The sequence below is a fragment of the Chrysemys picta genome, chromosome 4 (genome assembly GCF_011386835.1).
Source record: "Chrysemys picta bellii isolate R12L10 chromosome 4, ASM1138683v2, whole genome shotgun sequence".
Taxonomy (NCBI): Eukaryota; Metazoa; Chordata; order Testudines; family Emydidae; genus Chrysemys; species Chrysemys picta.
This window is the reverse complement of record NC_088794.1, coordinates 92,584,614-92,610,248: the sequence shown is the minus strand read 5'-3', so window position 1 is coordinate 92,610,248 and position 25,635 is coordinate 92,584,614. Positions and strand designations below refer to the sequence as shown.

General features: G+C 42.1%; 2 protein-coding genes across 11 annotated transcripts in view; one reads left to right on the top strand and one right to left on the bottom strand.

Annotated features, from left to right (window-relative positions):
- The window catches only part of SNAP23 (synaptosome associated protein 23), a 38,721-nt gene extending 28,287 nt beyond the window's left edge, over nucleotides 1-10,434 (top strand). For both annotated transcript variants that reach the window (XM_005284617.5, XM_005284618.5), the window contains exons 6-8: nucleotides 4,241-4,393; nucleotides 5,009-5,153; nucleotides 7,289-10,434. In XM_005284617.5, coding sequence (XP_005284674.1) covers nucleotides 4,241-4,393; nucleotides 5,009-5,153; nucleotides 7,289-7,354 — 364 coding nt within the window. In that variant the 3' untranslated portion in view covers nucleotides 7,355-10,434. The remainder of the gene's footprint in view (nucleotides 1-4,240; nucleotides 4,394-5,008; nucleotides 5,154-7,288) is intronic.
- A 4,078-nt stretch (nucleotides 10,435-14,512) lies between these two features.
- Nucleotides 14,513-25,620, bottom strand: LRRC57 (leucine rich repeat containing 57). Of its 9 annotated transcripts, none has more exons than XM_005284623.5 (6): nucleotides 25,413-25,620; nucleotides 22,314-22,497; nucleotides 19,582-19,717; nucleotides 18,356-18,624; nucleotides 17,364-17,549; nucleotides 14,513-15,754 (listed from the first exon to the last, which is right to left on the bottom strand). In XM_005284623.5, the coding sequence occupies exons 2-6, from the start codon at nucleotides 22,395-22,397 to the stop codon at nucleotides 15,713-15,715; spliced, it is 717 nt and encodes a 238-aa protein (XP_005284680.1). In that variant the 5' UTR covers nucleotides 22,398-22,497; nucleotides 25,413-25,620; the 3' UTR covers nucleotides 14,513-15,712. The 9 variants fall into 9 exon arrangements, with proteins under 9 accessions (XP_005284680.1, XP_065451427.1, XP_065451428.1 ...); XM_065595355.1 differs by having other exon boundaries at nucleotides 14,513-16,204; nucleotides 25,464-25,620; XM_065595356.1 differs by having other exon boundaries at nucleotides 25,464-25,620.
- Between the last annotated feature and the right edge of the window lie 15 nt (nucleotides 25,621-25,635).

Sequence of the window (25,635 nt, the reverse complement as noted above, 5' to 3'; positions counted from 1 at the left end):
TACCAGAAATGTGACTGAATGCACCAGTTTACGTTTGTATTTGTAGAGCTCTGCTGAGGGTGGTATTACATGGGCTCTGACCAAAGACTAAGGCATTCTTCTAAGCTAGAGTTGTCTGCCCTTTTCCTCATTCACAGAAAATAAATGTGAAGTTACCTGTATTTTTGCAGCTAAAACTTGGGCAGAGATTCTAATGAGAGCATCAGTCTTCATCTGATACTATTATCATTTTTCTTCTCAGAACACATTTCTTTTATATCACAACATTTTAAATAGGTGCTGCAAAATTTTAAACTTTAACTTAATGTTCTTGAAAGGTGTCACACTGACAAAGGTCCTGTAGTTACAGCATAGGTATAGTGCCAGTGAAAGCTTCCCCATACTACCCTGCAAATGTTTTGGCCCAATGGAGAAATAGAAGGGAAAGAGTAGTTCAGGCTTAATGGCCAGTTTAATCCTTGGTCTCACTTGTGAGACCACCAACAAACAAGCGTAGTACGTATGGGGTGGTTACAAAACCTCTTTATTAAAATTTAAAAAAATTACACCTGTGTAAAATTTCAGAAACCTCTCTAACTTGGCTATAGATCTACTTGCCTTTTTAACTTGTATTTCATAGCTCCTTGTCACTGCTGCTATAAGAGATACTTGGTTATAATAGGGCTTTCGCTATATCAGGCCATCTTTTTGCTTTTTCTTGGGTCATGCACTAAAATCATAATGGTGTAAGTATGACTTAAGTTGTCCTGTGTTTAACACATCAATCTATTGCTGGAAAACTACCTGAAGAATCAAGGAGAGATGGCATCAGGAAATCATCTCTTGAATATATCTGAAATGCTAGTTAAGTACATAAATGTTTCCCAAGGTTGCTTCAACCTCAAGGTACCTCTTGCTCATCCCCTGTTGAGGATTGTGTCCAAATCAAAATAATTATGCTTCCCTGTTCATCTGTAGTCTTGTATCTAAGATGTTGCATAAAATGACAATTAAAATCTGATTTTTAAAAGCATTAAGGCCTGGTCTAAATACAGCTTTTGTACCAGCATAACCTTTTTGGTTAGGGGGTAACTTTTTCCTCTCAAAATATTTATAGTGGTACAGCTCCTACTGTGAATGAAGTTATACTGCTACAAAGGTGCTTTATACTGGTATAACTTATTTCCATACTAAAAGGAGAATACAGAATCATAGAATATCAAGGTTGGAAGGGACTTCAGGAGGTCATCTAAGCCAACTTCCTTCCCAAGGCAGGACCAGTCCTACTATACTGATATAACTGTGTGTTCACATTAAGATAGTTGTAGTATTTTGTACTGTTTTAACTATACTGGCATAGTTAAAGCAGTAAAGCATTTGTATGTACACTGCAGAGTTTTGTTGCCAAAAGTTATGCTGTTTTAATTGAAGTGCTTTAATTAAAACCGCTGTTGCATGTCCACACTAGCTTCTTGTGTCGGCCGAGTACGTCCACGCTAGCAGCTCTTGCATTGACACAGAGAGCAGTGCACTGTGGTAGCTATCCCACTGTGCAACTGGCCGCAGGGTGCTTTGGGAAGAGTTTGCAATGCCTCATGGGGCAGGTACAGCATCACATGATGCAGGTTTCTCAATCCCATCCTTCCATGGGCATCCTACTAGATTGCCAGCTGCTTTTCAACTGAAGTGTGTAGGGAGGGAAGTGGGGTGTAAACACTGCAATGCCACTGGGAGAGAGTGTGGTGGGGAGTGTGAGAGTTTTGAGTGTCAGTATGCAGTCTCCAAGTTCAGACAGCCACCAAAAGCAACCAGCCCTGAGGCAGGGAGTGGGGGGGAACCCCTGACATCAGCCCCCACCTCCCTCCCTGGCTCTGCACAGCAGTATCTCTCACTTGCATGCGCACCTCCTCCCCCCAACCCCCCCCCCCCCCCCCCCCCCGCCTGCTTCTGAGTTCATAGTATGGGAGAGAGCAGCATTCCACATTAATGATTTGCTCTTTGTTGCCGGAGCTGAGTGGCATGCTTAGCTTCAGACCTTCATGGAGCTTTAACAGGGGAGGAGCACATGCTTGTGTAGCAGGAATGCAGGGCAGCTGAGTTCAAAACAGTGAGCAGAGTGGTCATGGCAGGCATTGTGGGATACTGGGGGAGGCCAGTTATGGCAATATAACGAATGACAGTATCCACAGTGATGCTTTGTTGCTTTAAGTTTGCCGCAAAAAGCCCTGTGCCTCTCATCAAAGTGGTTTTATTTTGTTGCCGAAAGTGGCATTGCAATGTGTACACCTCCACTGTTTTGCTGCCAAAAGCTGCCTTTGGGTGACAAAACTCTGCAGTATAGACAAGGCGGTAGTGATTTAGCAGCACAACTGAAAGTCACTGGTCTTTTTACTTTCAAGAGGACTTGTGCTCAAGAAGAGGATATGCCCATTACTCAATTCGGGGGGGGGGAGAGACAATAACAGAAAATGTGGAAGTGCTAAATGCCTGCCTTGTTTTCACCAAAAAGGTTGGTTAGCGATCAGATGTTTAATATAGTGAATGCCAATGAAAATTAGGTAGCATCTGAGGCTAAAATAGGGAAAGAACAAATTTTAAAATTGCTTAGACAAGTTAGATGTCTTCAAATCGGCAGGGCCTGATGAAATGCATCCTAGAATACTCAAGGAGCTGACTGAAGAGATACGAGTCATTAGCAATTACCTTCAAAAACTCATGGAAGACAGGAGAGATTCCAGAGGGCAGAGTGTCAATTTATAAAAAGGGGAATAAGGACAACCCAGGGAATTATAGACCAGTCAGCCTCAGTACCCGGAAAGATAATAGAACAAATAATCAAGCAATCCATATGCAGACACCTAAAAGATAAGGTGATAAGTAATAGTCAACATGAATTTGTCAAGAATAAATCATGACAGACCAACCTAATAGCTTTCTTTGATAGTGTAGCAAGCCTCATGGATAGGGGGGAAGCAGTAAACATGGTATATCTTGACTTAAGTAAGGCCTTTGATACTGTCCTGCATGACTACCTCATAAACAAACTAAAGAAATATAGCCTAGATGGAGCTAGGTGGGTGCAGAACTGGTTGGAAAACCACTCCCAGAGAGTAGTTATCAGTCGTTCATTGTCAAGCTGAAGGGGAAGTTCCAATGGGGTCCCACAGGGATCATTCCTGGGTCTGGTTCTGGTCAATATCTTCATAAATTATTTAGATAATGACAGAGAGAGTACACTTACAAAGTTTTTTAGATGATACCAAGATGGGAGGGGTTGCAGGTACTTTGGAGGATAGGATTAAAATTCAAAATGATCTGGACAAACTGGAGAAATAGCCTGAAGTAAAAAGAATGAAATTCAATAAGGACAAATGCAGAGTACTGCACTTGGGAAGGAACAAACAATTGCACGCATACAAAATGGGAAATAACTGCTTAGGAAGGAATACTGCAGAAAAAGATCTGGGGGTTATAGTGGATCACAAACTAAAGAGTCAGCAATGTGATACCGTTGCAAAAATAAACCTGAACATCATTCTGGGATGTATTAGCAGGAGCATTGTAAGCAAGACATGAGAAGTAATTCTTCCACACTACTCCATGCTGATAAGGCCTCATCTGGAGTATTGTGTCCGGTTCTGGGCACCACATTTCAGTAAAGATGTGGACAAATTGGAGAGAGTCCAGAGAACAACAACAAAAATAGTCTAGAAAATATGTCCTGTGAGGAAAGACTGGAAAAACTGAGTTTGTTTCTTCTGAAGAAGACTGAGGGGGGACATATGTCTTCAAGTACATAAAACAACATAAAAGGTTGTTACATGGAGGGTGAAAAATTGTTCTTCTTAACCTCTGATGACAGGTCAAGAAGCAATGGGCTTAAATTGCAGCAAGGGAGGTTTAGGTTGGACATTAGGAAAAACTTCTCAACTGTCAGGCTAGTTGAGCACTGCAACAAATTGCCTAGGGAGGTTGTAGAATCTCAGTCGTTGGAGGTTTTTAAGAACAGGTTAGACAAACACCTGTCAGGAATGGTCTAGTTATTCCTTAGTCCTGCCTTGAGTGCTGGGGACTGGACTAGATGTCCTATGGAGGTCCCTTCCAGTCCTACACTTCTATGAAATCACTTGGGTGCCTTTGAAAATCCCACCCTGAAAGAAATAATTCTCTCCCTCCCTTGCCACCTGGGGGAAAAAATCTGGTGTCCTCTCTTTTCCCTCTATTAATCTAGCATATATTTGGGTTTATCTCTTTTTGGTAGAACAAAGAACTTTGAGTCTGGTAAGGCATACAAGTCAACCTGGGGTGATGGTGTGGAGAACTCAACAGACCGTGTTGTAGCCAGCCAGCCAGGACGTGTAATAAATAATCAGCCACAGACCACTGGAGGAGCAAGTGGGGGATATATTACACGGTATGTTTGTCCATCTTCCCCCAAACATGTATGCCATTAAGATACCTTTTAAGTGAGTTTCTTCCTTCCAGAATGCATTCAACTAGAGTGGCTATATATTAAATCCTTACTGTCAATTGGGAAGGAAGCCCTTTGGTGAATTGCTTTCATTTGTGGATTTATATCTGCAGTTTCACTCCTTATAGCATGCAGTGCTGGGAGTAATTACTACACTTGATTAGCCCCTGGATCATATGAGCTTGGTGCTCAAATTATTGTGGTGAATGTTGCATTAGGATTTGCTCTGTCACATAATGAAAGGGCATCTGACACAGAATTTGAATCCCTCTCTAATACAGTAGAGCATAATCTGCCAATGGTTATCTTTGTTTTGAATTTTGAGGCCATTTTAACGAAACCGCTTGGTCCAGTTTCTTTCAGCAAAATGAATTTAAGGACAGATAGTAGCAGGCTGCTTGCTTGAATAGATGATATTAAAGTGAAACAGCTACCCTACTCTGAAAATGTGGGTTGTGATGAAATATGTTTTAGTGGGAGTTTATTGAACAACATTTTGGCAGTGGGGAAGCAACTTTCTGGTTCCTGAACACAGGGGTCTCCTGATACTTTCAACAGGATAACAAACGATGCCAGAGAGGATGAGATGGATGAAAATCTTGCTCAGGTGGGAAGTATCCTGGGGAACTTGAAAAACCTGGCTTTGGATATGGGCAATGAGATTGATTCACAAAACAAGAAAATAGACCGGATAAATGAGAAGGTAAGAGCCAAATAATCCTGTTCTTGCCATTTCCATCTTGGATATAGTGAAACGAGAAGCATTATGGAATACTCTTAAATTAATGGGTTCACCATGCTGCCTTTATGAGCATTTGCAGTGATCAAGTGCATCAGAAGTATGCAATCATACCATACTAAACTTTTACTACCAGTTCCTGAGCATATTCAGTATCTTTATTGTTCAAATCATTGCATGTCCTTGGTATCCTCTGTCTACACAATTCAGAAGCACAGGACCTGGAATGCTTATGGATTAGTGTTGTAACTGACAAATCACAAGATTGGGTACTGGTGGGAGTCTGTTATAGACCACTAAATGAGATTAGAGAGCAGGATGGCTCTTTCAACATCTATCTACAAAGTGTGTGTATGGAGGGGAGGGGTAACTGTTACTGTAGGGGAGTTCTATCTGGGGGAGGTCTTTATGTTGCCACTTTTATGACTAGACATTTCAGCAGCTGTGGGGTTGGCAGAGTAAAGATGTGTGATAACAGGGCATATTGGGGCATTGCTGAAAGAGGACCGAGTAAAGGTTGCATGGCAATCTTAACTGTGCATTTCCTGGTTTTCAGACGTTTGAGTTTTGCTCAACTCAGTGGTATGTTATCCCATTGCAGAACACCAAGCAACCTTACTTCTGCATTAACACAGGTTTTTTGCTATTGAATATACAATAGAATGGTGGTGTTGCCAATGTATGGCTTTAGACTGTTACTAGAACACTGTGTCCAATTCTTATACCTGCACTTTAAAAAGATTCTAGGCAAATTGGAAAATGTGCAGAAAAGAACTACAAGAATGATTCAGGGTCAAGAAAACCTGCCTTACCAGCCTAAAGAAACTCAACCTCCTCTCTGCTAAACTAATAATAGGTTAACGGGTGACTTGACCAGTCTGCAAGTATCTACAGGGGGACAACGTTCTGACAGTAAAATACTTTTTAATCTAGTGGATAAAGACATAAGATTAAATGGCTAGAAACTCAGCCTAGACAAAATCAGACTAGAAATAAAGTACAAATTTTTAATAATGAGGATAATTAACCATTGGAATTACTTATCTAAGGGTGTAGTGCAGTCTCCAGAGTTCAATGTTTTTTTAAACCAAGATTGGATGTCTGTCTAAAAGACGCTTTGGCTCAACCAGACACTATGGGCTTAATGCTGAAATTACTGGGTCAGGTTCTGTGGCCTGTGTTATGCAAGTCAGACTCGATGATCATAATGGTCCATTCTTGTCTCAAAATCTATGGAGCTTGGATCTTTCCTTAAGAGAGATGTAAGAACACTGCCAGTCGCCTGATGGGATTGGCTGATTCTTGGATGCTTTAGTTTAATTATAGGTGTTTGCGATCTTACTGTAATTTTTTTTGCCAAGGCCATATTGTTATGACAACAGTACATTCAAAAGACTCATGGGAGTCTGTTTTATACAAAATACTTTACCAATTCTCTTTCCTTAGTGTTTTAGATTAATCATTTTCAGTTGGCAGTGCATCATTTTGCTCATTTTTGCATAAATGGTGAATGGCTTAATTTATCCTATATTCTAAGGGCTGAGTACTGTGGTATATTTTTAATGTTGAGAAGTTGTACCACAGGAGCTCTAAGGATTACTATTTTCTATGAAAGAAATTAAGTAGGAGGGAAAAATCCTATTTTTGTTTTGGTGGTGGATTCTCCTCCACACCCTCAAATCTCTTCCCTTAATTCCTCCAATTCACTGAAGCCAGTCATTTTATTTATTGAGTTGCCTTGAGGGGCTCGCTAGAGAGATTCAACTTCTTCCCTCTGATCATTCTGCCTTTGCAAAACTACCAGCCCCTGCTGAGCCAATCAGTAAGAGCTCTTGTCTCCCTTCTACCTATCCCAATGGTAGCATCTTGTACTTCTGTGGTCAAGCCCACAAAGAAATTTTGACATAGTTTTTGACTTTTTTTAAACCAACCTTTATACTTTTGGACAATTTAAGTATTATACCCAGATGTATAAAAATTTTCCTTAAGATATGTATTCAAATTTATCTAACAGACTAAAAATGTTTGTTTGTTAAAGCTTTCTTAGTATCTAGTCTTCAGTCACCTGCAATTTTTACACATGCTTTTTCCTTTTTCAGGCGGATACCAACAAAGATCGTATTGAGCAAGCCAATGTCCGAGCCAAGAAACTCATTGATAGTTAATGAGCGTTCTGCCATTGTCCAGTGTCTTTCTCCAGCTGCAAGTCACCATTTTCATATCTGTGAAATTTTCTGTATTTCAAAACAGGGGTAGCGGAGTCGGGAAGCGAGTGCAGCAGGTTGCTTTTTATAGTACTTGTTTTCCTATCCTTGTGTGCAGATTTTGCTTTGACTCCATCAGAGCAGCAACAGAGCTCCTAATCATCTGCCCTACCTTCTTAAACCTGCTCAGGGCTTAGTTTTACAGCTTTGAGAATGTTCTTTCTCTTATTCTCCCTCACAACACAAAGTATTCTATTAAAATGGAATAAACAGGGTGGTATAATTGTGGAAAGGTTGGAGAGGAGACTTTACAAATTTTGGGGTTTTTTAATTACTTCACTTAGAGTTGTGCGTTCTCACTAAAATAGGAACTCGGTGATGCTTATTACCTGTATTTCTTAGTTTAGCAGGATAACCATAGTTTTACGGACACTTAGTTTAATTTCCAATACATAAATGAAATCCATATATAAACTACCAAATTTAAGAAGTTCTGGCTCACTGGCTACTTGTGGGTTGAGGGCTTTAAAACAATACACACTGTAATTTGAAGGAAATGGGGGGAGGGGGGAACACATGCATTTTCATTCTTTGAATGTGAAGTGATGTTGATGTAGAGACTGTGGTTAACAAATTATGCTGCATTTTCTGGTAATACTTGTATTGTGTATATAATTGATTTTAAACACCATGCACCTATTTTACTGTTGAACAGAAGAAAATAACTCGGTTCCCATATTTATGCAATGGAAAAGATTTTATATCAAGCTTCTAAATATTTCCTTTAAAAGTAGGCTCAACAAAGCTTTAGATAAAAATGTAAGATAAGTTTTCAATTAAAGTCTCCAGAAAAACATCAGACAGACTCTGAATCTGACCACCTATAGTAAGCATGCAAATTTCCCATCTGGATTCCATATCAAATTCACCTTTGTCAGTTCTCCCTGGAATTTGGGTTGTGCCTTTCTCCACTGCAGTACCACAAATCTCACCAAGTTCTGTTCTGTTCTCCCACCGTGTGTTAGGGGCAGCTTTTTTAAACCTCTGAATGGATGTTAAATAACGAATGAGGGAGAACAAATTTCTTCACACATTTGAGTACAGTTTTTCTCAGTCTTTTAGTTTTTAAACCATGTATACACCATAATTCACCCTCTATTCTGCATGATACTTCTGAACTATGCATGTGCTACTTTCCCACCTAATCTGAATTTAAATTAAGATGTATACCAGATAGCTGCTGTCCACTTATTCAAAAAGTTATGTTTCATGAAGTTAAATTTTTGCTTGGCAACATGTCACAATAAGTAGAACATTTAAAATACTATCTTGCTATAATGAATGCTTCATATGAAGGAACTACTTCTGTTCCTCCCTTCTTACCCTGTTCTGGGAATAAGATGCTTGCTCTATCTTTACTATAATCAGTTTATGTAATGTAAAATGTTCCAAATCCAAGTTGTTTGTGGTGGTAATGCTGAGGTTCCTACTCATAATGGCGAATACCCCAATCAGCTAGAATCAAAAAACAAAATTGTTCACAGGGAAAATGGATGTGGATTCATGTTTTGTCTTCCAATAAACTTAGCCAATCTTATTCCCAAGATTCTAATGGTTTCTATTTGAGAGGTGGAGTGAAGTAGTTATGAGTTTTGTGTACCCTAAAAGGGAAAGTGATGATTTCAAATAACGTAAGCTGTGATATTTGAATGTTTAGTTTGGAATTCCCCCCCCCCCCCCCCCCAGTGATTTAGTTGAGGAATGACCAAATTAATCACATTCAAGCTTATTTATTCTTTGCAGAGTAGTTCATTTTTTTTTTTATTATTATTATTTTTTTTTGGTAGAAAATCCTGGGGCAGAGGGATGGGACCTGCAAAGATTTAGATGAGTAATTTTGGTAATTCCTTAAATGATGGGAGTGCAACACAACTACATATCCCAGTTATCAGTGCACTCCAGGGGCTACTATAAATGAATTCTGACTATGACAAAAAAAGACTGCTATATACAATAAGCAGAAAGCCAGGTCAAATTTTATGGAAAATCTAGTCTGAATAAGGCTTAAATGAAGCAACCTTTTGTGGGTGATGGAAATTTCTCTGGGGTTGCATGTTGTCCTCTGTGGCTTCCAAAACAGCTGGAAGGAAAATTAATTTAATAAAATTAACTGTACATTAATCCTATTAGTAGCTAAAGATGTATACACAAAACATGAGTAGCAAAGAAGCATTTGTAGTGCCATTACCTACTGGTACAATAAAACCCCCAGCATGTGAAAGCTTCGGGATTCCAGTACCCAATAAGACTTTCTTATACCAACTTAAGAGGCTTATGTGAAAGAACCTTTGTACAGAGCATGCCTTTTGCTTCTTTTTTTTTTTTTAACTTAAAGGTAGTGATGTACTGCTGGGAATGGAATACTTAAACTGTTTTCTTGTTGTTCCACGTATAACATTGCCGAACTCCTCTGCTGTAATTCCTTGGAACTCTTTTCACCCTCCCTTTCATTATTACAACATCTTACCTCATGTCTGATTCCCCAAGCTATTACAACAGATACTAGGTACATTGGCTAAGAGGATGCTGCATTGAGTACATGGAAGATTAATATCACAGCTTAAAATTGTGCCCTGCATGACACTATTCATGTTTATGTAGCTTATCTGGGATTCACCTACAATTCTTGTGTGCCAATGTGACAGCACTGGGATATAGCTTGGTTATTAAATGAATATTAACATTTGTTTTATAACGGACACCGATCTGGGCCCTTGAGGGAGTCAGTGCCTTAATGTTCCAGAGCAAACTGCACAGCAATACTGTCTTTTGGCGTTGCCTGTTAGAAGCATTTATCCTATTACACATCATACTTTCTTGTTCTTCGTACTTGCCGGACAGAATAAACAATTTATATGCATTTTTCTCACAGCAAATCTGATTCTTAATATTAAAAATGAAGGTTATTTCAGTTGCTGCTTGTAGTCACTGTTAAACTGTTATGTATTGTGTATGGAAAAAATACAGAACTCTATAACTCACTGTAGTTTGTTTACTATTAAGTACTTGCCATTAATTAAATCTTGTTTTAACCTATACACCGTCCAATCTCCTGCCTTTGGACAATTTGACAGAACTAAGTAGTTACCACTAAGTTTTCACTTCCTGCAATTTTAACCTTTCATCTTACTTGGAGGTCCCGGTACTGCAAAGTGGAGAACTCAAGTGGTGAGAGCAGGTTCAGAAATTGTTACTTTTTAAAATAGTTCTCCATTCGTACCCTGGCATACTCCTTACCTAAAGGGTTGTATAAAGTTGTAATTAGTAGCAAGCAGTTGCATATGTGAAGTGTCTCCATCTTTCTATCCTCTCAAAGCCCTATCATAAGATGACAAAGCAGAAGCAGCACCCCTGAACCTTTTTTTGAAAATTTTGCCAAAATGTCCACCAATTCATCCTCAATCCACTCTAAGTGAACTAGCAAAAGTACTCCAGTTTTTGTTCTGTATCTGTCACAACAAAACTCTAGTTTGTGAAGTGCCTTTTATGTAAATATATCCTAAAATATTATGCAAATACAGCTGGGGAGAGAAAGTAAGAGGCTTGATAAAAAGTGGTGGATAATTGTAGATAAGATTGCAACACCTTTGAGATGGGAGGAAGACAGTAAGGGTGGGCAAGAATAATTTACATGTGTAAATTACTCCTATAGAAGAGTAATACACTATACTAATGGAGTCTCTCTACTTGTCCATAAAATGACTATGCAGTTGTTTCATCATTCCATCTTTTGTCTTCTGACACTCCCAGTAAATGCCAATTGTGGACATGTGGCCAGTAGACACTATACTTTGAAGCTGCCAGCCTCGTTTTACATATGCAGTTAGTTGCAGTCAATACTAATTTAGGCTGAATTTGAAGAAGCAGAAGTTAAATGTTGCGTATGTGGGTACAGGTGAGGGGGAAACAGGTGCACAAGAATTGGAAGGGACTGTGAGGCATCATACAGACAGGAATACAGCAAAAAGGACAAGTGAACTGTGTCTGAAAGAAGTGAGTGGGAGGCGTGTATAAGGAAAATACAAGATGACTTCTGAAGCATATACAGGTTACGTTTTAGTTAGTGTAGTCAAATGTGGTATGTATCCTGTACCTCAGAAATCTTTGTTAGCAGAAGCAATGTACGTTAATACAAGGATATACATTATAGAACACTGCTAGGTTTATGTAGCTATTGTTTGAAAAGATACCTATCCATCCAAAAGGCTAGAGCTGCTGACCAGTTCAAAGTGACAGAGGTGAAAGGGCTCCTCTATGCCTTGCATGCCTTTTTCCCTGTTTTGCCTTTGGTCTAACAAGTGCTTGGTTGTCCTGCAGGAGGTAAAAGAAGGCTGCATCAATATCCTCTAATGGAGCTACTCCCATCTTGATCAGAATTAATGGTGACCCTGAGGATGTGGGATCTGCTCAAAGACCTTTTCACTGTTTTATTTTCCTGATGATCCCTTGCATGCTATTTTCCTTTAAACTGCTTTATAAAGCTGATGTCATTCTGCCTGGCTGGTATGTGACAGTGACCCACTGCAAGGGAAAGTTACACCAGAAGTGCTATTCAGGCTCAAAGGCAAGAGTCAAACTGTCTGCTGCAAAGGCTGAGGTTTTTTCTAATTTCTGAAAAAGATAGCCAGAAAGTGTTTTTGGGGAATCACCTGCCATTCACCTATTGAAGGAGATCACACTTTCTACAAGAGATAACAGGCCCAGTTCCTGCCTAAGATAAACAAAACACTTTCCTACCACGTATGCCAGAGAAAAGCATTATTCAGGAAAGAATGTCACAAACAAATAGAAGTGGGAGGAGCTTGTGGACTTTGCTATAGCTGAGGGAAAAGGACGGAAGGAAGGAATCTTCCCTTTTTTCCCCTGCTCATCTATTAAGGCCACCCACAACTCAAAGTGGTGAATAAATACACCACCAAGAATGTAAGACGCTTGCCCATGTGCAAGCCCTAAAGAAGGGAGGAATGTTACTGCTTTAATATGGACTACTTACTTGTGTGGGAGAAAGTGGAAGATTGTGGTGTGCTCAGTGGTGTGCTCAGTACATCAGTAGCTAGTGAACAGCTTTGTAGGATTGGTGGTCTGCACTGCCTGAAGTATAATGTAGCATTGACCATTCATTGGTGCTTCTGTTCCTCAGCTGTTACTTAAACAAACTATCAATTTTTTTCAGGTTAGAGAGGGTAAGAGCATGTTTTGTTCCTCCAGGTCTGGTTTTAAAAGGCAGTACTGTACTTAGTTCACTGGCCCCATTACATTGTCTAGTTTCTGGATGCCAGAATCTGAAATATTCTTGCAGGTACTGTTGCCTTCAACAGGCTAGTTTGATAGAGGGTGCTGCCACTAGACAAGCTTCAGCCTTCTAGTACATACTGAAGACTCAAACAACATGCACATTTAAACTACCTACCCTTTCAAGGGCTGAACTCCTGTACTAACCTACTTTCCACATGGGAGAATTTACATGTTTGTTCCACTCCCATCAAGCAGCATGATGAAGGTGGACTCCTTTTAAAGTTACAAGACAGTGTATGCATCTGATGAAGTGGGTATTCACCTCCGAAAGCTTATGCTCCAATACATCTGTTAGTCTATAAGGTGCCACAGGCCTCTTTGTTGTTTAAGACAGTAATTTATCTAGTTCTATAATAGTGCACTAGGTGGAAGATACACAATCACTTACTTACATAATATTCCTTATTGACCTGTGCTTTACAAAAAGTAGGTGTTAGGTCTGGTCTACATTAGAGGGTAGAGGCAGTGGCTATCATAAGCTGGGGGAGGCTATGCTTCCCCAAACAGCCAGGTGCAGTGCTGCCCGTGCTCTGCCCCCAGACCCTCCCTCCTGCTTAGTGCTCAGCCCAGCTCCAGTCTCCTTGTGGATGGTCCCAGCTTAGGCTCTGCCACCCAGCCTCCCTGTCCTCGGGGGCTAGGGAGGCTGCAGCTGTGCTGCCCACCCTCCTGTTGCTTCAGGGCTAGGGGGCAGTCTGGGGCTAGAGGCAAAAGGTGGATAGGGGGCACAGCCTCCCCCAGCTTGTGGTTCACACACTACACATGCTATGGGGCTAAGTCAACCTAAGTTACACAACTCCAGTTACATTAATAACTCTCCCATCAACTTACCTTACACTTCTCATTCCGGTGGAGTACCGGAGTTGACGGGAGAGCAATCTGTGGTCGACTTAGCTGGTCTTCACTAGACCCTAAATTGACTCCTGGTGGATTAATTGGCACAGTGTGGAGCCCCAGTAAGTGTAGACATACTTAGTGTTTAGCTACTTGAGATACAGGTAAAATTCAGTACTCACTTGAAGGATAGGAAATTAATACATTATCTATGTGGTTTCAAAATTCTACATTGTTTCTTGAATGAACTGAGCGCATGTTTAAGGATGGCTAGAACTTTACCTGTGCTAATGATGGTACTGCTCTGTCCCTAGAGCCACCACACAAGCAGAGGTAGTGGATTTCAGTGAAGAAGAATAGAAACCAAATCAAGTCCAACATGGAGGAAGTTGTCCCTCAAAAGCAAATGCTCCCACATGCTGGGATTTCCCAGAGCAAAGCAGTCCTGAGGAACTTAAGTATGTGCAGAGCTTTTCAAGCTATGGCTGTTGTTGTGAGTTCAGCCAGATAGTTCCTTGCCTGTCTGACGTTGCTTTAGGCACATATTGTATATACCACTCTACCATTCTTGTAGAGAAAGTTAAATGCCAGTCTGTTCAACATTTCTCTTTACTTTGCAACTTCAGCTATTATATCTGACTCTTATTAAACCTTCTATATAACAACTTCCTCTCCATGATCTACCTTTCCCAACAGCTTTGAAAGGTTTTACATCTTACTCTGTATTTACATCTTGGGTACATCCATCCATGGAACTGACTAAGCATTTGAGCAGTTTACAGCTGATGAATTAGGAACTGCTCTTATTAGAAATCCCAGAGGACTGGTATTTTACTTTGCAAGTTTTTCTAATAGAATTTCTACATAATCATTTTTGAACAGGTAGTAGCATTTAGCTAACTTGTCACTCAAAGGCTTACTATCTACCAGCCATTTTCTCTCTTCAAAAGTAGTGTCTTTATTTTTAGATTGTCACAAGTAGTTTTATACAAAAAAAATCTAATATAGATTGGTAAAATAAACCCTTTAGGTAAGCTTAATAATACAATCACATTGAAGTGGCAGAAATATGGTTAGAATTGAGACATTTAAACTACAGTTTTAAAGTGTTTTAGTAAAATAAATACACAAGTTAAATCTATTACAATTAATCGATTTTAGTACCTGTTACATAATTGCATACATTTTTAGCTCTTGCTGGGTGCTTTTGGTAGTAAGGCAGCTGTAATAAGGTGAAAAAGTTTTAGATGTGGCTCTGCAGATGTGAGGACTCATCAGTGCAAGGATAACAGTTTTTCCAGCAAACTACATTTTACTGAAGACAGAGAAAAAAACCTGTCAAGTAGTCCATTAAATAGCAGTATGTTCAAGCAGAAGGGAATAGTGCATTTCTCCATCAACTAGAAGACATCCTGTAAATTGTACTGTGAATTGATACAACTGGTAAGAGAAAAGATGATAGAAACAAGCTTTGATTACTAAAGCAGTTAATATAAAATAGACAAGATAAATTAACCATGTGAGCTCATTTAACTATTTGTGCTTTATGAAGTGTACACAATTTTTAGTATTACAACAGATCTATGTGGAAGTTAACCTCCATGCTAGAGGACATTTACAGGAAGTAGTATAACTTAATATTTTGGAATTATTGTGGTAGCAGAACTGCAGTACACTACCAGGCAAACATGTTAGATGCAAGTAACCCACTCTAAACAATAGTCAACTTCCCTTTATAAGGATGTAGTAGCATCTGTTGTGAAAAAAGCTTATGTCCTCTACCTCATCAACTAGTGAGGATTATAGACCCCTTTCTCCCACATAAGTCATCCTGAAAAGGGAGAATAAAATGAAGTGAGGAAGCTAGCCAGAAGTATAAGCAGTTTCTAGCCAAATTTAACAGTTCAATGCCTAGGCTGCAATTTCCCAATGTCAGATTTTTATTTGAAGTGGTAGTGGCAGCAACATAGCAGACTTATGAAACGAATATTGTCAGTTTCTTCATCGCCATCATCAAGCCCCAAACTTTCAATCTTGGTTTAAATTGTCATTCCAAGCAGACAGTGCTGCTGATTATGCTGCTTTGGTCACTATCTTTTACGTCCAATGATACAGACTCAGAACAGCAGTCTATCATGTAAACTTCTTCTTGGTGGCTGTGAACCGCTCCATGTACTAAAAAGCAGAGAGCAAAGAGAAAGTTGGTTGTTCTGAAACTGGAAAGTTGGTAATACAAAAGCCATACTGGAACCAGCCATTCCTAACTTCACACAGAAAAGAAATCATTTGGAGGTTTTATTGCTGGTGAACTGCAGCAGCATCCCATTCATGCAGCAAGGAAGCTTTATAGGCATCAACATCTGTTTAATGAATTTGTAGATTTACATAAATAGGTACTACCTACAGCCTCCAAGCCAATACAGTAATTTGTCTCACAGAGACCAAGCACCCCATTGTCAGGTTTAGAGGATGCTGTGTGAATTAAAAAGCAAATACTGTAGACAACTCCCTTTCTATTATTCCTAGCCTCTACCCTGTCTCATTCAATGGAGGTGCTTTGGTGCCTTATGATGATCAAGTGATGCACCACCATCTTAGCGCCAGCTTTCTTCCACTCTCGTCACCCTAAATAGACAAGATAAACATCCACAAGAATACATTTCTCATTGAAGCATTTTTTTAAGCTTTCCCAGAACAATTTGGAGTGGGGGAGAAGCAGGGATAGATGCTGTCTTAACTGTTTTATCACAATAGACTAAGTTAAAAGTAATAATAATAATGGCCAATACTTACTTCTAAGTACAAGTGATTTTTCTTGAAAAAATTAATAAAATCCTAGCTATATTCTACACACATATAGGGGAGGACCCAGACCCATAATCTATGTGACTAACACGCAATTTGAGTTTCCCTATTATTTATTTTGTATCAAAGAAACTTAGATTCCTTGCCCTTCTCACCACTATTAACAGAAAAGGAATATTTCCATCCTCACCTACTATGCAGTGGGGATTATGCAAACAGAGAATGACTATGACAAGGCTACCACATGACCTGTCAGTGCTAGCAAGATCATGAGAGAGCCAATGCAGGCACAACCTACTAGAGTCAGGGTGAAAGTACACACAGGACAATGATGGGGAAGCTGTCCTATAAAGCATTTTCTCCAATACAACCATTATGCTAGAGATCAACAACCTGAACTCTCCCCCAAGCAAAGGGCCATGAAGTCTATGGCTAATTAAACAGCCAGATAGCTCCTCTATAATTTTTCCAGTCCTACCTCTTAATTCCAATTTCTTCTATGTAGGGATAGTTGAGAAATGGAACCACAACCACTAATAATGCTCAATAAAATAAAGCACTAACTAGGAATATCATTGATCCAAATGTGATTAAGATCCATCTCTCTCTTTAGGGTACTGTCTAATAGTGCTGTAGCATCAAAATAAGTTTGCTTATAAGCATGGGCTGCAATCCAGTCTGACATATGCCAGGGAGAAAAGGATACGCATCACTAAGGCAAAAAGGACAGTTAGAGAGGAAAGCTGCAAGATGTTCATCTTACAAGTAGTTCCTGAACCACAGACATGTCCTTTGTTGTTACCTAATGGGCAAGGCAGAAGGTCATTCTTGGAAGGTCATCTACTGCCAATGGCTGCAAAGATACTTGTGGACTGTTGCAAGTCTCATCCACCAGCAGAACTCTGATCCCCCAGTAGTCTGAGATGCATTCATGAGCAGGAAAGCAAAAAACATTTACTGGCAACAGTTTTCTACAAACCTTGTCATAGCCCTCCAGTTCTCTGAGGTTCTTGATTTCAAATAGATTACCCTCCACTGCAAGCAATGAGATCTGGGAATCACTGAGTATGCTCTGAGGAAGCATGCTGAGGTCTAGACAGTTCTCTTCCAAACGCAGGACTTTGAGGCGTGGACAGTGAGAGATCTGCACTGAGATCTGGGAAATCTGACATGGTCCAAAAGGAGAAAGTGGAAAAAAAGCTTGAAGCTGTACATTTTTACTGATAATTGGTTATTTATAAGTACACCGATCTGTGTTTCACAACTACTACACAATCTGACTTCAGTTTACTCAGCCACTTTAACAATACTGTCGCTTGTTTTGTAGATTAACTGGGTTAATGACAGGAAATGAGAACTACTTATTTTCCTAGCATGACTGGCATCGAGCAACTTTATAAAATTTTAGTTTTGAGGAAATATCATACCTGCTGACTTTAACCATATAAAGAGTTTGAGTATTTCTAAAATGAGACCCTGGAAGTGAAGCTGTCCTTAATTCTAATACTGTACACGTGATGTGCAGTGGTGACGAGTTCAAATCAATTTGACATTAGACATGCAATTTTCCCAACAACTGGCATCTGGATACCTCCCCTCAAAGCAGGGTCCACCTGGGAACTTGAATAAAGGGCTTAGTGCTACAATGCATGTGGTGGAATGGGAGAATAGAACAGAGTGGGCATGTCTGAGGCATTAATCTCACAACAGGAAAGTTACTGTTTAACAAAGCGAGCCTGACCCTATAAAGGCTATCCCAGAAAGTCAAATCAGGCAATAGAAGGCATCACAGTAGATGAAAACTAGCTAGGTATTTATATGGATCCTCCACCACTGTCATACCCAAAAGGCATTCCTCTCACACTGAAGTGGTAACTGCCTGTCCTGACTTCTGTGGCTCAGAGAGAACTAACTCTTTAAGACTCAATCATGCCTTAGGTTCACATGCCTCTAAAGCCTCAGTTTCCCGACCTGGTTCTGATTCAAATTGAGTTCAATGGCCTGCAGGTCCCCTACTGTGTCTGGCACGCTCTGGATCTGGTTTCTTGAGAGATCCACCACATCTAGGTGACGAAGACTGCAGAGTTGGGTGGGCACAGTCCGAAGCTGGTTTCCAGAAAGGCTCAGGGTCTTGAGAGCCAAGAGTTGTCCAAAGGTGGCAGGCAGCTGCGTCAGATGGTTGCCATTCAGATGCAAGGTCTCGAGTTTTTTCAGCTTACACAGCTCCTCAGGTAGAGCAGCTAGCAATAAAATTACGAACAAAGAAATTACCCAATCTACTTGGAGGAAACTGCGAGTTTTCATAGCCATTAAAAGCCAAGTCTGCTTCTGTGTGGAATATACAACACTATTCTGATAGGATTTTCCAAGACAAAATTCCTCTCTCCCAAACCACTAGGCTAAACACATTTTGCAACATTTGAAGTTTAGGAGTGAAGTACTAGTTTAAATTTGTTCATCCCATCCTAATGGACCCAAAAAGCTATAAAATGCTTATAGCAAACAGTTCACCAGTCTCTGAAGTTCAGACATCTGTGGTGAAACACAGCAGCTTTTCACCACCGCACAAACAGAAAAATTTGGAGACAAGAAGAACACTTCCCTAATAAGCTGCAAGGGAAATTTTAGGTAAGCAGAATATAAATAGAGTTGGAATTTGGCCAAAAGTTTAGGCATAATGCTTTACTTCCATAAAGGATGCTATGGCATTGTTAATGACTACAAGTGGTAAAGAACTTAATGTTATCACTCACCCAAAAGACGACACCTCTAGTAGCACAGCACCCCCTAATTCTAGTCGCTAGCTTTCCCAGTCTTCGGGACACTGGCCCAATAGGAGTGACACCCACTGAATCACCAGCACTGTTTTCTGCAGGACACCATCTTCAGAGGTTTTCCATGCAAGTACTAAACTATCTGACTTTCCTCAGCTTTTAGATCAGACAGGTTCACAGCACACAGGTATGTGGTTTTAAGTACTTACACGTTATTGCAAGGGTGAAAATATAACAAAATTGCTAACTAGTTTTGAACAAATCTAATTTTCTCCTGATCATGAATTCCAAGAGATTGTAGTCTAAGCAACCAGTGTTTCCCTTTGCATTTTGTAAGAGTCAAGTTATCACATTTAATGTCAGACCAACAACAAAGAAGTCTAATTATGTTTAGAAATCTGTGACAATATTAAAAACTCATACTCAGTTTGTTGTTGTTTAAAGCAAGACTCTTCAGAACAGAAAACTTTCCCATCAGTGGTGGCAGGATCTCAATTTTGTTGTTTGACAAATCTATTGTCCTTAAGTTGCTGGCTAGCTTCTGCAGGTCTTCAGGAAACTAGGGGGTGGGGGGGGGGAGGAGTATAAACAACATTAAAACAGCTGGTTTAATTTCATAATAGACAATATAATTTCATGGTATCAGTCTTTCAGTTATTTACACTGCAGTTCAAGTTTATATTAGTCCATATGATGCACAGTGTCTCACCAGCACCAAAAGTGAGATTTACCAAATTCACGCAAAAACAATACATGAAGTTAATTTTTTTCAGTGGCACAAAAAAAATAAAAAATGCAAGGGACATTTTACAGACTCTTAGGAAAACTAATTCCTAGTCCAGAATTCAGTCTAAATAAACAGGATAAAAAAATAAAGAAAAAAAGGGCAAGGATAGGAATACAGCACAATACTGTTTACAGAACTTTTCATTTTTATGTTCTCTTTAATGCCTATTAATATCCTTTGCTATTTGATTATCTCCCCCACACACACACTTTTAAGCATGATGGAAGCTAAATAAAACCCCTTCTTCCTTCAGTTCTCTGATTTATTTTATATAGATTACAAAAAACATTTCCTTCCATCTTAATGTAACACTTGTCTGCTCTTTGGAACTCACCCCCTCTCTTATTCACATACCTTGCCATCATAAAGCATATGTAACATTGTTACATCATTCACTTGCGGATTTTTTTTTTTAAATCATCTACTCTCAGTCAGCAACAGCACCAAATATCTGCAAATATCTCCTAGTCCAGGGGTAGTCAAATCCAGACCACCAGACACTTTTGAACGGATCCCAACATCTATTTACTTGTTATTATTGATTGTTTTATTATTTTCTCTGGAGTGTGGACCTTGATCAAGAAATTTGGACCGGTTCTAGTTTCTAGTCCTTGAGCCAGTAATGGGAGGGAAACACACTCATGTTTTAGCTTTTCCCTGCAAATTATAGCAGCAACTTATCATATTTCCCCCCCCCCCCTTGCCAGAAAGGGAGAAGTGAAATGGAAGATTAAACATATGAGAGAGGTATTTAACCCCCCCACCGCCCCATGCACAACAACAAAGTAACATGGTGCAGTGTTAAACTTGGACATCATACAAACAGCAGCTAGACCAGGGGTCTCCAACGCGCGGCCCGCGGGGTTATTTTCTGTGGCCTGCGAGCTCCTCGCGGCCCTTCCCCAGCATTTACCTAGAGCAGCTCCGGCCCGACGCGCACCAGGGGCAGAGCAGGGCAGGTCCCTGCCTGCCCTGCCCCCGTGCCGCTCTAGGAAGCGGCCGGAACCTGGGGAAGGGGGAGGCACATGGGTCTGTGTGTTGCTCTTGCTTCAGGCAGCGCCCCCAGCGGCTTCCATTGGCCACGGTTCCCCGTTCCCGGTCAATGGGAGCTGCTGGGGGAGGTGCCTGAAGCAACAGCAACGCACAGACCCTGGTGCCCCTCCCCCCACAGGTTCTGGCCACTTCCCGGAGCAGGGACAGGGCAGGCAGGCAGGGAGCCTGCCCTGCCCTGGGTGCGCGCCAGGCCAGAGTCCGCCCCCTAAACCCCTCTTGCACCCCAACCCCCTGCCCTGAACCCCCTGCCGCACCTCACACGCCGATCCCCTGCCCTGAATCCCCTGCTGCCCCCCTGCTGCTCCCCTCCTGCACCCCGACCCCCTGCTATACCCCACACCCCTCCTGCACCCTGACCCCTTGCCCTGAGCCCCCTGCCACACCCTGCCCCCTGAACCTCTGCCCTGAACCCCCTGCATCCTGACCCCCTGCTGCACCCCTCACCCCTCCTACACCCCACACCCCAACTCCCTGCCCTGAGCCCCTGCCACACCCCACACCCCTCCTGTACCCCCTGGGGGCAGGGAAGGGGCGGAATTGGGGTGGGGATTGCGAGGAAGGGGTTGGAATGGGGACAGGGAAGAGGTGGGAAGAGGCGGGGCAGGAGCAGGAACCTCATGGAAGGGGTGGAGTGGGGGCAGGGCCGAGGGCGGCGGGAGGGAGGTGTCAGTTAATGCGGCCCTCAGGCCAATGTACTAGTCCTCATGTGGCCCTCGTGGTCATTTGAGTTTGAGACCCCTGAGCTAGACCCAACAGCAATTGTTCAAGTCTGATTTGGATTTTTCTGGGAATTGATCAAACAAAATCAAGTCAATCTCAGATAATGTGCTAAAACCATAGGCACTTATGGATATGCTTTACTTTTGTCACTTGAGCAGTTCCAATCACATGACTAAGGTTAAGCATATGAATAAGTGTGTGCAGGATTGGGGCCTTAAAGTATTTCACAAATTTGAGAGTATCTTGCATAAATATACAGTTATAAAACTTATCTTGTGCTCTCAAGTTAAGATATTCTATTGAAAGCCACCTTTTTTGTTGCATAAACTTTTAAGACTCCTGGATTTAATATATTTGTTTTAAATATAAAACCAGAAATTATAAAGAAATACAAGTTTCCAGGTAAGTGGAGCATCACTGATTGCTAGAGCAAAGGTGCATGCAAGAGTGTTTTCCTTAAAAGGGGGACAGTGAGGTGCCTGAAGCATTATTTATACAGTACTATTAATGCCCATGGCACTTTACAAAACAGAAAGATAGAGTCCCTGCCTAAGACAATTAGTCATGTACATGTGTAGCCAAAGAGTTCGACTACCTCAGAGAGACCCTTTCCAGTTAGCTGGAACACGCCTGTTTTCTGGGCTGTCTCCAAGTGAGCTTTTAAGGCACTATTTCCCATCTTGCTGGTCTTGTATCAAATATACAGATTTTGTTTAAGGCACAAACCCAGTCCAGTCTCTCTCAATCACGATGCACTGGATTACATGAACCCAATTTTCCTGTTAAAAAGCAAATTTACAAAGTCATTTTGTGCATAAGAGTCTTCTTCCATTATGGCTCACCTGGACATGTTGAATGGTATGCTTAATGTATCAGGCTATATTTCTTATCCCTAGTTAACAAAATATAGGTCTTAATAAGATTAACTCAATTTATCATACTAAGATGCCTCCATTTAGAGTTGTCTGAATGCTAAATTAATGGCATGGAAGTTGGGAAGCATGCAACAGTGGAAGGCAAGATCAAAGTGTCAGACTAAGGCCATGTGTACACTACAAACTTTAGTCAAGACAAGTGATAGTGGGGTAATGCCACAGCAGTTACTATATTGCATGTGTGTGCATACTTGTCTGCTAGCATTGGTGCTTCATGAACTCGATATGTTAGCCTTGGTCTGCACTTAAAACTTAGGTCGACATGGCTACAGCACTCAGGGATGTGAAAAATCCACATCTAGGTGCTACAGCTATGCCAACCTAACCCCCGGTTGGCCGGTTTAAAGGTCAATGGAAGAATGCTCCCATGAACCTAGCTACTGTAGCTCTAGGAGGTGGAGTTGATGGAAAAACCCCTTCTGTCGCTGTAGTCTGGTAACAAGAAGGGTTTCTTCAGGTATGTTAGCAACAAGAAGAAAATCAAGGAAAGTGTGGGCCCCTTACTGAATGAGGGAGGCAACCTAGTGACCGAGGATGTGGAAAAAGCTAATGTACTCAATGATTTTTTTGCCTCTGTCTTCACGCACAAGGTCAGCTCCCAGATTGCTGCACTGGGCAGTACAGCATGGGGAGAAGGTGACCAACCCTCTGTGGAGAAAGAAGTGGTTCGGGACTATTTAGAAAAACTGGACGTGCACAAGTCCATGGGGCCGGATGCGCTGCATCCGAGGGTGCTAAAGGAGTTGGCGGGTGAGATTGCAGAGCCATTAGCCATTATTTTTGAAAACTCATGGCGATCGGGGGAGGTCCCAGATGACTGGAAAAAGGCTAATGTAGTGCCCATCTTTAAAAAAGGGAAGAAGGAGGATCCGGGGAACTACAGGCCAGTCAGCCTCACCTCAGTCCCTGGAAAAATCATGGAGCAGGTCCTCAAGGAATCAATTATGAAACATTTAGAGGAGAGGAAAGTGATCAGGAACAGTCAGCATGGATTCACGAAGGGGAAGTCGTGCCTGACTAACCTAATTGCCTTCTATGATGAGATAACTGGCTCTGTGGATGAGGGGAAAGCAGTGGATGTGTTATTTCTTGACTTTAGCAAAGCTTTTGATACTGTCTCCCACAGTATTCTTGCCACCAAGTTAAAGAAGTATGGGCTGGATGAATGGACTGTAAGGTGGATAGAAAGCTGGCTAGATCGTCGGGCTCAACGGGTAGTGATCAATGGCTCCATGTCTAGTTGGCAGCCGGTTTCAAGTGGAGTGCCCCAAGGGTCGGTCCTGGGGCCGGTTTTGTTTAATATCTTTATTAATGATCTGGAGGATGGTGTGGACTGCACTCTCAGCAAGTTTGCAGATGACACTAAACTAGGAGGCGTGGTAGATACACTAGAGGGTAGGGATCGGATACAGAGGGACCTAGACAAATTAGAGGATTGGGCAGAAAAAAACCTGATGAGGTTCAACAAGGACAAGTGCAGAGTCCTGCACTTAGGACGGAAGAATCCCATGCACTGCTACAGACTAGGGACCGAATGGCTAGGTAGCAGTTCTGCTGAAAAGGACCTAGGGGTCACAGTGGACGAGAAGCTGGATATGAGTCAACAGTGTGCTCTTGTTGCCAAGAAGGCTAACGGCATTTTGGGCTGTATAAGTAGGGGCATTGCCAGCAGATCGAGGAACGTGATCGTTCCCCTTTATTCGACATTGGTGAGGCCTCATCTGGAATACTGTGTCCAGTTTTGGTCCCCACACTACAAGAAGGATGTGGAAAAATTGGAAAGAGTCCAGCGGAGGGCAACAAAGATGATTAGGGGTCTGGAGCACATGACTTATGAGGAGAGGCTGAGAGAACTGGGATTGTTTAGTCTCCAGAAGAGAAGAATGAGGGGGGATTTGATAGCAGCCTTCAACTACCTGAAGGGGGGTTCCAAAGAGGATGGAGCTCGGCTGTTCTCAGTGGTGGCAGATGACAGAACAAGGAGCAATGGTCTCAAGTTGCAGTGGGGGAGGTCCAGGTTGGATATCAGGAAAAACTATTTCACTAGGAGGGTGGTGAAACACTGGAATGCGTTACCTGGGGAGGTGGTGGAGTCTCCTTCCTTGGAGGTTTTTAAGGCCCGGCTTGACAAAGCCCTGGCTGGGATGATATAGCTGGGAATTGGTCCTGCTTTGAGCAGGGGGTTGGACTAGATGATCTCTTGAGGTCCCTTCCAACTCTGATATTCTATGATTCTATGATTCTACAGCAGCATAACTAGGGGGGCGCTATGGCTATGCCACTGTAGTGCCCATAGTGAAGACATGGCCTTAGAGCCCTCAGTCTTGTAGAGGGGTTCAAATAATTTGGTTACATAAATGTAGGAATTCATACAGTTCAGCACCTTATAGGGACAGTGTCAAGTTAAAATCCGCAGAACAGCAGCCCCTGCGGGAAGGGGAGTGACTGATTAAGCTAATTACCGTCCCACCCCCGGGAGCTCTAGCAGCTCCAACCAGTCCGGGCTCCCAGCCCCGGCCCCTCGCACGGCCCAGCTCTTGGGGGAGGCCCAAAGGCGGCTCCGCTTCGGGCTGCGTAACAGAGTCAGAGACACCTCACATCGCCGCCCCCAGCCAGAGCCCATCGGCCGCCCGCGGCGCTGCCACCCCTCTCGCCCGGCCAGCCGAGCCGCCACTCGGGGCAGGGGCACCCCAGGGTAGCCTCCCCCTACCCGGGCTGCGGCCCCGGCGACTGACAGGCCGGAGACCTCCCCCACCTACCGCCCTTTCTGCAGCCGCGGCTCTAACTCCCCATCGCGAGTCTCCACCCACCCACGGACCAGCTCGGGCTCCAGCTGGGGGTGCGAAGTCACCCACCCGCGCCAGCCCCGGAACCGGAAACTAGGCTAGCGCCGCTTTACAGGACACATCCAACATGGCGGAGACACAAAGCCACACCCGCCAGCACGGCTGCGGGCCTGTCACACACAGCATGGCGAGGGGG